This window comes from Pocillopora damicornis, chromosome 6, assembly GCF_964200805.1.
Source record: "Pocillopora damicornis chromosome 6, jaPocDami1.2, whole genome shotgun sequence".
Lineage (NCBI taxonomy): Eukaryota > Metazoa > Cnidaria > Anthozoa > Scleractinia > Pocilloporidae > Pocillopora > Pocillopora damicornis.
The window spans coordinates 7,044,305-7,057,112 of NC_142675.1; the positions used below are offsets into that span (position 1 = coordinate 7,044,305).

Consider the following 12,808-nt stretch of genomic DNA (forward strand, 5'->3'; position numbering starts at 1 on the left):
CTCCTCGCTGGGAAATCTCGCTTGGCTCACGTGGAACAGATGACTATACCCAGATTGGAATTGTCAGCTGCTGTTTTAGCTGTCAGAATGAATCAAGTTCAACACAGTGTTTTGGTTAGTCTTCAGAGCTGTCCTCCAATATATCACGAGCAAAGAGACAAACGATTCTACATGTTTGTGGCCAATTGCCTGACAGTGATACATGATGGCTCAGAACCTTCCCAGTAGAACTTTGTGCCAACAAGCATCAACCTAGCTGACGATGCCAGCAGAGGACTAACGGTAAAGGAGTTATTAAAGAGGGAGGTTTGGTTCAGAGGACCTAAGTTTCTTTAGGAAAGTGAAACATCGTAGCCCACCTATCCAGTCTCTTTAGTCAGACCGAGCGGTCAGGGTCAAGCTCGAACAAAGCATGTTACTCTCATAGAGGGGACCTCATGAAGGACCACTGAACCTTATGGTTCTGCAATATTCGTCATGGTTTAAGCTTAAGAAGGGAGTTGCTCGGCGTCTGAGATTTTAAAAAATTCCTTAAGAGCAAGAGGTACTTACAAGAGGATCCTGTTGATCCATTACCTTGTGGACGGCTGTCGATGGACGAATTACGACATGCAGAGGCTCAAATCATCACATACGTGTAAAAATTAGCTTTCTCGCCAGTGTTTGATGCCCTCCCAGACTTGAGCCCAGGCGAATCTGAGAAGCGTAAATTGAAGATTATTGGCTCATTTGGTTCAGTTTACAAATTGAGACCATTTCTGGATGGAACGGGAATATTGAGAGTCGGTGGTCGGCTTCAAAATTCTTCATCAGATTACCAATCGAGGCATCAATTGCTGTCACCTTCAAAGCACCATGTTACCAAACTGCTCATTATAGATGTTCATTAGTCTGTGGGTCATCTAGGTCAAGAATATGTCCAGACCAGTTTGAGGAAAAAGTACTGGATCTTTAAGGGACGGGCTGCTCTTTGAAGAGTACTCAGTAACTGTTTAACATGCCAGAAACAAAATGCTGCAAAGGGCCAACAATTGATGTTAGATTTACCTGGCAACAAGCTTATTCCAGATAAACCCCTGTTTTCTAACGTTGGCATAGATTCCTTTGGCCCACTGTATGTGAAGCAAGGCAGAAGTACAGTTAAAAGCTATGGTGTCTTTTCTCTTGCTTAACTATCCGAGCAATCCACATTGAAGTGACCGAGTCTCTGGAAACAGAATCGTTTATTCGCGCTCTATGCAGATTCATCAGCAGAAGAGGGACGCCAAAAATGATAAGAGGTAACAATGGTATGAACTTAAGTAGCGGAGAGAGAGAAATCCCTGAAGCCCTGAACAACTGGAATCAGCAGAAGGTAGAAGTTTTCCTTCATCAGAAGAACATCAAGAGGAAGTTTAATTTCCCTGAAGTATCACACATGGGAGGAGTCTGGGAACGCATGATTCGTTTAGTGAGAAAGATCTTAAGAGCCCTTTTTAAGCAACAATTGGTTTTGGAGACGCACTGCCAACGTTGATGGCAGGAGTTGATGGAATTCTCAATGGTTGACCATTGACTCTTAACAATGTCATGCAGTCCTATTGATTCACCATCTTCGACTAATGACCATTTGTTACTTCGATGGCATTTAAATTTGCCACCAGGAGTCTTCGTTAAGAATGATTTGTACTGCCATCGTCGCTGGAAGCTGGTTCAATACCTTCCTGGCGTATTTTCGAGGAGATGGTTTTCGTAATATCTGTTAAATTTGCAAGGACGGCAGAAATGGATCAGACCACGTCATAGTTTTGCTGTTGGTAACCTGGTTTTAATTCCTGATGAAAGAGTTCACCCCAGTCGGCGGCCTTTGGGTCACGTTCTCGAAGGTCACCCAGGAAGGGATGGATTTATCCGATCCGATGGCCCAATACTTAAAGTAAACCTAAGGGGTTGGAATGTAGCAACTAGAATTTGAATTTCTGTCTATTTTCAAGTAACTGCGGAAATATTTTATATTGTTTTTATATATATATTTTTTAATTACTTTTGTGATGTTCTGTTTCGATTCAATTAAGCCCGCTTTTTTGCATGAGTTTGTGTAAGAATTACGTAGTGCTGGTAGCACTTTATTTCTCGCTAGTACAAGCTTCGTTTTAGTTACATACTTTTCATTACTAGTTGATTTCAGATAAGTCAGTCTTTTCGTTAATTTTTGCTAGCGCCGTGTTACTTTTGTTTAAGAGTTTCATTACCAGACCTGATTACGCCACAAATTGTAAGTTCGTTTCTTTCTTATGTAGCTCTGTCGTTAGTCTTGTTGTTATATGTGTACCTAGATATTTGTATTAGTATTCTATGTTCTATTGAGTTTAACACTAAAAAGGTCAGTTTTGCTCTAAGATTTTATGGACCTCTCTGTAGTTCTCTGACATTTTGGGTACTTTTTAGTGATAGTGTTGACAATGATAATAATTATAATGATGATGATAGTAATAATAATATCAGTGATAATAATATCAATGATAATAATGTTGGTGACGATGATATGAATAATAATAACAGTTCTAGGAAGTATAGTCTATCATACCCTGAACCTCCGTGAAAAAAAATTACTTAAGCTAACGTATTTTTATTATCATGTGATTTGAGGTTGGTATGATGATGACATAAAATTTAAAATTGCTTGTCGATCATTTTAAAACGTATTTTGTTTTTTCCCAGTTCAAACAGTTTCAAGTACAGTTGCCACCTCATCCCAAACAACTCCCGCAGGTAAATGTTCTTTATAGGCGTTTTCTTTTTTTATTACATGTAAAACTATGTAATCATAATAGCATGTTCTTTAGTGTTACAAAATGAGTTTGAGTAAAAGAAAAAGAGTGAATTAGGTCACTGAAGGCCTGGAACTTAGCGAAGGACTGTAGACTCACAAACAGACATAACAATGTTCAAGCTGAATTATTGTTAGATGGAACCACTTCTCGGCAGTTTTTGTGAACCAAGGCTCTTCATGTTTTTCGTAAATGTAAAAGGACACGGCTTTTCTTCAGCTTCAGAAAGCACAGAAGTTTACCTGACAGCGACGATACAGGGGAACTGTAGCACACGTTCAGAAGTTGCTGCGAAATTTCCAGAAATGGTTAGATAATCTACTTGATCTGTGTACCGTAGTGTATAGAATACTGCCATGATATTTATCATTAAAAGGGAATCTTAATCAATCTATTGTTGACCGAAATCTCAATATTTCTGTTAAAACAAAATGACATTTTGAACGATCTTCAAGTACGAAACAAGTATTCAAATTTACATTTTTTCTTTAAATGTGCTTTTAGGCTTGTCAAATTGCCTTTAAGTTTGGCTGCTCATCCGCCAACACCGTGAACACCAGGTAAGGTGCAGTTTGTCTCAACACTGAAACAACAAACGCTAACGCAAATCTGTGTTCTGGGGCGGAGAGGAGCTTTATCTCAGTTTGGCGTATTTTAGAGTTAAAATTGATGTTTCTGCTCTAAAAAATCTTAGTTAATGCAAAATAATCTACATTTGAAGTACATTTTATTTAATGTACAGCAACAGATTGACACAGAATGACATGAATTAATTTTATTTACCTTGGTTTATTAGATCAAAAATACTCTTTTGGTTAAATCTCAATGTATTTTAACACTTGAAAGTCACCAAAGTACAAATAGAATGCCGAATAGAGAACCGTGCCGTAAAGAGCACAATGCATAAATTATGACTGATTATGCAATTGAAGCCGTGTGGTTACTCAATTTTTGTCACGCAAGGTGCGCCTTCGTCGAATTGCTCTCGCTGTAAACTCTGTCCTTTCGGTAACATACTTTGTTTGGCGCTGGATTCTTTCTAATCTTTAGGCTACTCATTTATAATAAGTCAAAACAGACCACAAGACGCCTATATCCCCAAGTGTAACGTTGCGTAACTTAAGTACTGCGGTTCTCCTAATTTATAACCTGTTTAACTATTTCTCCAGTAACGTTATTTAAATTAAGGTAGCGACAATTTTTTTCACAGAGCAAAGACAGCAACAAGGTCCTATAATGAAAATGTTATTTATTGTAACAAATGGCTTTGTATTGTAATCGTAATAAGCTTTCAAGGGAGAGATAAAAAAATATTAGGAATAGGAAATGTAGTCATATTCTCCAAAGTTGACAAATGTTTGAATAGGTGAAGAATGTAAAAGCGGATGAAGAAACTACTTGCAACCCTAAATGAACTCCTCCCACGATCTCTTTTTGTTTAATACAGACTGTATAATCAGTCATAACTTATGCGTCGTACTCTTTTCGGCACGGTGTTCGATTCGGCATTTTACATCCTTCCCCCCTTACCTAGGTGTGGTAGTGTTGTTCTCGACTTCATGATGAGGTTCAATCGAAGTGTAGTCGTTAGCAATATTTTGACTGTCCTGTTGGATGCTGCAAGGCAAGAGAAATTCGGAGGTTTCAAAGTCGATCCAGAATCAATTAAACAAGTTTTTATAACCACAGACGGCTCGGAAAGCACAACAAAAAGTATGTTTTACAAAGAAATATTATTGTTAAGTGTTTACACGTAATCGTCCGAAGATGGACATTTTTAATTGTATTCCGTATCTGTTTAATTAAACAAGTCATTTCTGTAAGTCATATATTTCCAAGTTTTGTTTTCGTCGCTGTTGTTGTTTTTATTAAATTAAACAAAAATCTTACTTTTAAAAATTATTATAGAGAGAGTAGCACCTTGCTTTTCTTTAGTACCTAGCCAGTTCGAGTTAACGGTTTTCGTTTTAGAGCATAAGCTATGTAGTAAGAGCAGTGTATTTACCACGATCACTGTAAATGTTGTTTGAATGTTATCTGATCAAGCTTTGTAAACTGAATCATTTTAGGTCCTGAGGAATGTAACTGCCCATCTAACAACGTCTCGTTAGCCATAAATGGGGTTCTTGCCTTCATAATCGTTCTCCTAATTATTTACATGATCTGGCTACATAAGAAAGGTAGGTAAAAAAATTCATAATCTATGATAGAGGGTTTGGCTGCAAGATTCTTTATTAAGCAAAAGCAAATCTTGACCCACATCCACATCATTTGTCTTTTTTTTCCTTTCGTTCTTTTTCAGGCGCTGTTGGGAAACAGAGGTAAGAATTTGGCACTCCAGATATGGTATCATCGTATAACAAACTTCCACTTAAACTGATTATTTGCTCAAAATAAATATTTTTATGCTTTCTCAATTGTAGGACTTATGAAGATGAAAGAGGTGTTTCCTACGTAAGTTACAGCTAAGACATTGAGGTCATGTTAGTGTGGCCAGTAATTATGTAATCTCACTTTACGTCTACTCTCTAGAAGGAAATAAACGCTTGCAACAAATAGGAAGGAAAAAAGGTGTAGTTCTACCAAAAAGGCATAATGCATTAATGACAGGTACAATAAAATATGGGAAGAAGTTTGACTCGATAGGATCTTTGTCCTGGGATCATGTCCTTTACCAAGCTGCTCCATCGATTTTCCTTCGGTTGTCCCTGGTTCAACTGCGTGGTTTCACTTCATAGATTTCAAACTGGTCTGCACCCGGTTGATATTTGTTTTGTAAATAATTTTTTTTTCACGCCGTTTTGGCCGTCTCTTTATCTTGATGCCTTACCTCGCACTACCAATCGACGATCTTCATGTTGCAGTTTGTAGCTTCAACGAATATGCTATGAACCTCGATCACTGCATTGGACATGATAGTTTCAATGGCAGAGAACAAAGTGTTAGTAATAATAAATATTAGTAATATTTAAGGACAAGAGATTATAAATTATTAATAATCTCTTGTTATGAAATAATATAAACGCTTGTCTCATGAAAACGGGTTAACTGATTTTTATAAAAATGTAGGAAATTTTATTGGGATTAATAACAGATTTGTATATGAATACCTTAAAGGTATGTTGGTTTAATAGAATGAAACAGGATTAGAAGATAGCGAACCAAGTCTACCCGATTCAGCAAAACTCACCCAGCCTCCTGCGGAATACATGGATCTCATAGAAGTCAACAAACATGATAGAAAAGCACAAAGTACCGCTTCAGGTGCTGATTACGTGCCTCTTCATCGGTTAACACGCTGCTGGGAAGTTCCAAGACACCACGTGACCATAGAAAAAATTATTGGTAAAGGTGCTTTTGGTCAGGTTGCCAAGGGAACAGCAGTAGGACTTCGAGGGAGTCCTGAAACGACCACAGTGGCTATTAAGATGCTTAAAAGTGAGTTCTTGAACTGTAAATTGAATGACAGTCTTGGCCTACAGTCATTCACTGTTACCGGGTTACCGCAACTTTTTAGCTATTTGTCATTTGACAACTTATGTCGCTATTTCGACATTTTACATATTATTCCCGTTAACCAAATTTTACTCCTTGTTTTTAACGCTCCAGCAAACGCTACTGAATCGGACAAGAGAGATTTGATGAAAGAACTTGACACAATGAAGCAGCTAAAACCACATCCTTACGTCATTAAACTTCTGGGATGCGTTACAGAATCTGGTAAGCTTTGATTATGAGGTCTAATTTTGCTGTACACATTTTGCATTTACTCTGATTTACTCTGTAACGCTTTCGCGTCATTGATAATTTGCTTCAGTGGAAAATTCACTGCTTCACAATTGAGCACAACAAACAGCCATCGCATATGGTAATTTTATCCTTTTTTAGCTAACAGCGACGCTCTTGGATTTGCTGATAGACGAAGACCAAATAATGGCCATTGTACAAGCCATTCTGTTGTATAAGCAGAATCGCTTTTTCTAAGGGATATTTGGTCTTTACCTTCTTCTGAGACCGTTACAAAGTTTTCCAGCTTTTCATTGTAAAACTACATCTTGTTTTCGTGACCCTGACTGCTTTTTATTTATTTTACTTATTGCTAATTTTTTTAGAGAGAGAAATAACTAAATGAAACTGTTTAATTTCTTCAGAACAGTTACTGGTTTTGATTGAGTACGTGCCTTTTGGGGATCTGCTGGGTTACCTGAGAAAGAGCCGTGGATTAAAAGACACTTACTTCAAAGACCCGGATATCAAACCACAAACAAATCTGACGTCACAGCAGCTGATGAAGTTTGCTTGGCAAATTGCTGATGGAATGAGTTATTTATCCTCAAAATCTGTAAGTTAATTAAAAAGGCATCAAAGAAAAACAATTCTAAAACCTTCTTGTAAGGTGTATCGTCATGTTAAGCTATGTCTTGCATAGAATAATACGTCTTCACAAGATCACGCCCGGGATATGCAAACGTATTCTTACCGTCTTGTTGAGGCTATTTCTTTAGGGCCAGGAACCCTACCAATTTTGACGTCATCACCTAAGTTGTATTTCAGTGTGCGAATGGCGATATTTGTGCATCGTTGCAAGTGTACCTCATCGAAATAAAATATCTGGGTTTTTCTCGTGTAGGCAAAGGCAGAGACGTGAATGAATAGGATCTTTAATTCAGCCTAAACTGAGTGTACAACGAATATTCATTTTAGTGACAAGAAAGAAAAGGAATCAAAACTTGAAATTAAAAAATTCGTCTTTGGTTGCTAAAATGCTACATTACAGAACCCTGCTTCGAATAAAATCTTCAGATAAGCCTTCTATGTAATAATTATGAATTGCAGAAATAAAGAGGTTTGCTTCTCTTTGGAATATGGAACAGCGATTATAGTAATTTTAATTTTCTGCCATCTGGAATAAAGAGAAATACACACACCATATTATGTCGCTGGATATTTCTATTTTCCTATCTGAACCATTTCATTTCAGTTCTTTTTCTTCTGGAATCGCTAATATTTGCTCTCGGATCAATGCTTCCTTAGATCATTCACCGAGACCTTGCGGCTCGTAATGTGTTGGTTGGACAAAAGGAAACGTGTAAAGTGACAGACTTCGGAATGGCCAGAGATGTGCAGCAGGAAAATATTTATGAACGAAAGACTAAGGTAATTAAGAAAGAGGGGAGGTGGGGGTGGTGCTACATATCGTTCAGTTTAGTGATCTTTCACACCATAGTTCTGTTAAAGCTGATATACTCCCGATTTCGATCACAAAATCCTTGGATGGGACCTTAATGAAAATATTAGCCATGCGTATACGAGTGTAGTTTTAAATATCACTGTCTTTGACCGGTGGCTTCCCATAATTTTTTGGCCGTTTCAAAAAGTGATATTCGAAATCTTTAGGGCCGTCTTCCCGTGAAGTGGACAGCTTATGAGGCCTTGATGTATGGTAAATATACCACGAAAAGTGATGTGTAAGTATACCCGATTATTACCCGTAGCAATTTTCCAACAAGTTTCACCAATAGAATAAGAGAGAGGGTAAGTTTTGGGCTCGGTAATGATATAGAGAAAGATGTTTTTCATCCTCTCACGAGCGTTGGACAATGAAAATATTCTTCACTCCCCATGAGGAATCGAACCTCAGACCATCGGATTCCGCACTCCGATGCTCATACCACAGAGCCACAAAGACTCTACGGTGAGTCAGATTTATTACTTAGTTCATATGACACGCGTCCTGCATACTGCAAGGATCAGCAATGTCGATAGAGTCATGTTTGTAAATAAAAATAAGAAAAAGAATCGGAGCGTGGAATCCGAAGGTCTGAGGTTCAATTCCTCGTGGGGACTCAAAATTTTTCCTTCGTCTCACAATCGTGACAAGACGAAAAACATCTTTCTCTAAGTTTTATCATTTTTAATCAGGACATGAATTCTATGCTTTGTAAAAGAATACATATACTTTAGTTGTCGTATAAAATGTTAATGTCTTCAGTCACCCAATATATATTTGTTTGATTTGTCTTTCTGCAGATGGAGTTATAGAGTTTTGCTGTACGAGATTTTTACCATAGGTAACATCGAATGGAGATTTATAAGACCCTGTAGGTGTTTTTTGCTATATACCATGTTCAATTAAGCAATGTAACGTGTTCAGTTAGACAAACGTAATGACCTTCAAACTACATGGGTGGTGTTTCAGTAAAGGTCGTTTTTTTGTCACATTTATATTTCGATGGTCTTATGGCTCTTCCAGGTGGTTCACCTTACCCATGAATGGATGGAAGAAAAATTGCAAACTTACTCCAGGATGGATACAGGATGCCTAAACCACAACACGTCGATGAAGAATTGTAAGTGTTTTTTCAATTCGTTTTCTCTCATCCTACAAGGAAACGTTCTTTAAATCTCTAACAGATCATTTGAACAATACCAGGTATAAGATTATGATGAAGTGCTGGAAGAATGACCCAGATGCGAGACCAACCTTTACTGAATTGAAAAATGAGCTTAAGGACATGGAAACCCTACACAAGGTGAGAATTTTCTTTAACATGAAAGTTTCTTTTCACGTTAGACCGACTAGCTTAGGCTTAGCTAATTAGGGTTTTAAACTTAATAGCGTTTAGCTTAGATAGCGTAATTTTTACGAAGTTGGGATTGCATCTTCTTGTTATGTCACTGAAGCTAGCACTCCACGAAAAACAAGGAGGAAGCGAACTAGAATGTCCCAACGACAATTGACTCATTATGGTTATTTAAAAGATCGTAGGATTATTGCAAAATTGTATTGAGACGCACAAAGAGTAGCAAACGACACCATAAAATACTTTCTTGAATTTGTTTTGGTGTGAAAAACTGGCCACTTGTGAGGATAAACGTTTATAACGTAAGAGGAACACTTTTTTAATGATGCTGATTATTATATTATTCTTTTCTGCAGAAGCTGATCAACATGACAATGTACGACAAGAAGTTGTATGCAAACGTCGAGGATTTAATAGTGTAATTAGATAGATTTCCGCGGTATATGACTGGCTAACAGTTTGAACAGTTTGCCAAAACCAGTTTCAGGGCTGAATCACTTCTTCCTCACACGCTTACTTGGTACAAAAAGCCATTTTGTGTGAAGCAATTAGCCTGGAACGTTATAACTCAATTAATTTTATATTCTTAAACGCTGTAACGCTTTTATTAGTTTACCGATAAAGTATACTCTCATTTTCTCTTTAACATGTTTAGCACGTACACGTATGCTCGACACAAGGGTTGGAGTTCAGTTTATTTTCTGACTCAATTCTGAAATACAGGACAGTGCGGATAATATCCAATTAACTAGATTGATGAGATCTCGTTCTGTGTGCCGTAGTTGTCTACAGTTTTAGTAAATTGCTAAAAAAATTGTTTTGCCGCAAAACCCGCTTGGTTTTAGGAAAGCTATCCGGCGCATAAGCTGCGTTCCCTAAAACCGCATTTACCTGCGATACCAACTCGAAATACTTTTACACTGAAAGTATTATTAATTAAAAATTACGTTATCCTAATAAAAATTATACTTGGCACATTACTTGTGCAGTCGTCTTAGCTTTGAAAAATGAATTTTCTGAAATTCCATATAGAATTTTGAAGATTTTTTCCTAGAGGGAAATGGCTTTTCCTAACATTTCTGGGAATTATTGGTAGTTATCGTCAAGTAAACTGCGCTTTGTCACGAAAGAGGAAATAAATGGATTGGTAACGGGACGTACAGTGTAAATTGCTATTACCGGCGTCCAGAGTATTTTCTTGGATAAGACCACTTATTGTTTCACGTACATTTCCTGATAAATGCAAAGCGTTATGATAAATGATGCGATGATAGCAGCAGAGTGAAAAAAAGGGGGGAGGGGTGGGTCGGTCGCGTACTGTTTTGCTTTATTATCGCGCAGTTCATTTATTTCGTTCTGTTTCACCAACTGAACGCCTAGAACCGGCTAATGACTCCAAGTCCTTACTTTTTTTAATTCAGTGGTCTTGCTTAGGAAATGGATGTAGGCCGCAATCAAAGAACCTTTGTCTTTCGTACAATTACTGTATATACTTATTATAATATGTGCACTTTATTGTTTTTTTAGAGGGCACGGTAACGAATCTTGCAATCTGATTGGTTCTTTACCCGGTCAGTATTTTCCTATCTCTGCCCACGGGCCACGGTAACGCTTTCGTGAGTCGCCGAGTACATCCCAACTTTCGTTGTCATTTTTCATAAATATACCTCGTTTTCCGGCTGGGCAGTATTTTTTAAGCAAACACGTCGGTCACTACCTCAAGCCGATAAATAACTTATGAATCCTCTCTTTTCTCTCTATCAAATCACTTTGGTTGACAGAAAAATATTGGTTTCAGAATGAATTTGTATAAACAATAGTGTCATTACGTTGGTTGACAAGCGGCCTAAAAACCGTCTGCAATTAATTTTAATCGTTCACAAAAAGTACCCAGAAAGTTGAAACGTGAGGTATTTGGTTACAGTTAAACTGAACGATGGAACTTGCATTCATTTAATATCTGAATTTTCTCGAGCAATTTGTTCATAGTGAAAGAGCGAGCGAAGTTTTAATTTAAGTTCTACAACAAATATACGCTCCTGGTGAGTCTTTCCAATTCCGTTCAATTTGGACATTTGTACCTTAAATTGCACAACAGAAATTGAAGGAATTTTTTGAGAAAAGGCCGCATTACATTCCCTTGTGTCTCGTTGGAGTGTGCCGTTCGAATTTAGTTTTTGTGAAGGAAAGATCAGAGTTAAACACGCCATTACAGCAAACAAACGAGCAAACTCTCACAACTTCAAAATAAAAAAATTGAATTTACTCACAATTACTTTCCTCGCCGTTTACTTCATGAACAGAGGTAAATCTTCGTACATGAATGAATGGTCGAGGATGAGAGTGAATAATACTTTCCGTTAGATCATTAACTGATTTTGAAGAAAACATTGTCGTAACAGTCCTTGCCAAACTAGTTCTGTTGGTTTTCAAATGTTCCTACGCTTTTTTTTTCTTGCGCGCTCTCTAATTGACAGGTGTCAGATTGTGACAGATACTTGTAAAAATAATGTTTCAAAGTTTGTTTGGAAGCCTTTTAAATCACCTTTATCGTTACGGAAATGAAAATGTTTCGCTGAGGCATCTCTCTTAAATTTGCATCTAGATTTCTTTGCAGCATTCTTCGAACAAGTTTCCGATCCAAGGTATTTTGTTAAACTTGAAGAGGTACTTTTGTTTTCGTGCGGAATTTTAGCCATGAAATGCGGTGAACAAGTCGTGGCTCTTGTACAGGGTTTAACAAATGAAGTCAACGAAATGAAGGCAGTGGTTTAAAAGTTGTATTGGAGGCCATTAACGAATGTGAAAGACAAAAGAGTGATTTTCATTCACGGTTAGCAAATTCTTTTGGAACTTGCTTGAATCTGACCGATTTGAATTTATATTACAGTGGTATGAGTGAAGCCGGCGCTACGTCTATTGCTGAGGCAATCAAAGTCAACAAGACGCTAACCAATTTAAATTTGTGTAGCAGTGGTGTCAACAAGACGCTAACCAATTTGGATTTGTCTGACAATGGGATGAGTGAAGCCGGCGCTACATCTATTGCTGAAGCAATCAAAGTCAACAAGACGCTAACCAATTTGAATTTTTGTACAACATGAAGCTAGTCTTTCTGAGTGTTTGACTCAGGGTTCAATTCAGATTTTATCTTCACTATTTGAGCTTGCACAGATAAATTTCAAGTTATAGGAATAAGGTCAATAATTCTTTAGTAGAGCTTTATGAAGTATTTATTTTGAAAACTTTATGCTTTTCCTTTGTAGGCGTCAGCTTAAAAATATATTTGAGAGCATTAATTTAAAATCAGTCGCAGAGTTCCTTTCTTTAATCCCCGCAGGACCATCCGACTCTCTGTCCATGTGTTGCGTACAATATTCTGATCAGGTCCATCTAGGTCAGTCCTTCTCGCCT

At 37.5% G+C, this 12,808-nt stretch overlaps 2 protein-coding genes across 2 annotated transcripts; both read left to right on the forward strand.

Moving 5' to 3' along the window:
- Positions 1-5,245: 5,245 nt before the first annotated feature.
- Positions 5,246-6,541, forward strand: LOC149043689 (tyrosine kinase receptor Cad96Ca-like). Its single transcript, XM_089210109.1, has 2 exons — positions 5,246-6,248; positions 6,420-6,541. The coding sequence occupies exons 1-2, from the start codon at positions 6,020-6,022 to the stop codon at positions 6,539-6,541; spliced, it is 351 nt and encodes a 116-aa protein (XP_089066235.1). The 5' UTR covers positions 5,246-6,019.
- A 1,378-nt stretch (positions 6,542-7,919) lies between these two features.
- On the forward strand, positions 7,920-9,816 carry LOC149043690 (tyrosine-protein kinase receptor Tie-1-like). Its single transcript, XM_089210110.1, has 4 exons — positions 7,920-7,967; positions 8,208-8,278; positions 9,244-9,343; positions 9,751-9,816. The coding sequence occupies exons 1-4, from the start codon at positions 7,920-7,922 to the stop codon at positions 9,814-9,816; spliced, it is 285 nt and encodes a 94-aa protein (XP_089066236.1).
- Positions 9,817-12,808: the final 2,992 nt, after the last annotated feature.

Bases quoted from the DNA above. Each gene is read 5' to 3' on its own strand.
- LOC149043689 (XM_089210109.1), top strand. From the start codon at position 6,020: ATGGATCTCATAGAAGTCAACAAACATGATAGAAAAGCACAAAGTACC. The intron at 6,249-6,419 runs GTGAGTTCTTGA...TTAACGCTCCAG, and splicing joins GGCTATTAAGATGCTTAAAA to CAAACGCTACTGAATCGGAC.
- LOC149043690 (XM_089210110.1), top strand. From the start codon at position 7,920: ATGGCCAGAGATGTGCAGCAGGAAAATATTTATGAACGAAAGACTAAG. The intron at 7,968-8,207 runs GTAATTAAGAAA...CGAAATCTTTAG, and splicing joins TTTATGAACGAAAGACTAAG to GGCCGTCTTCCCGTGAAGTG. The intron at 8,279-9,243 runs GTAAGTATACCC...GAACAATACCAG, and splicing joins TATACCACGAAAAGTGATGT to GTATAAGATTATGATGAAGT.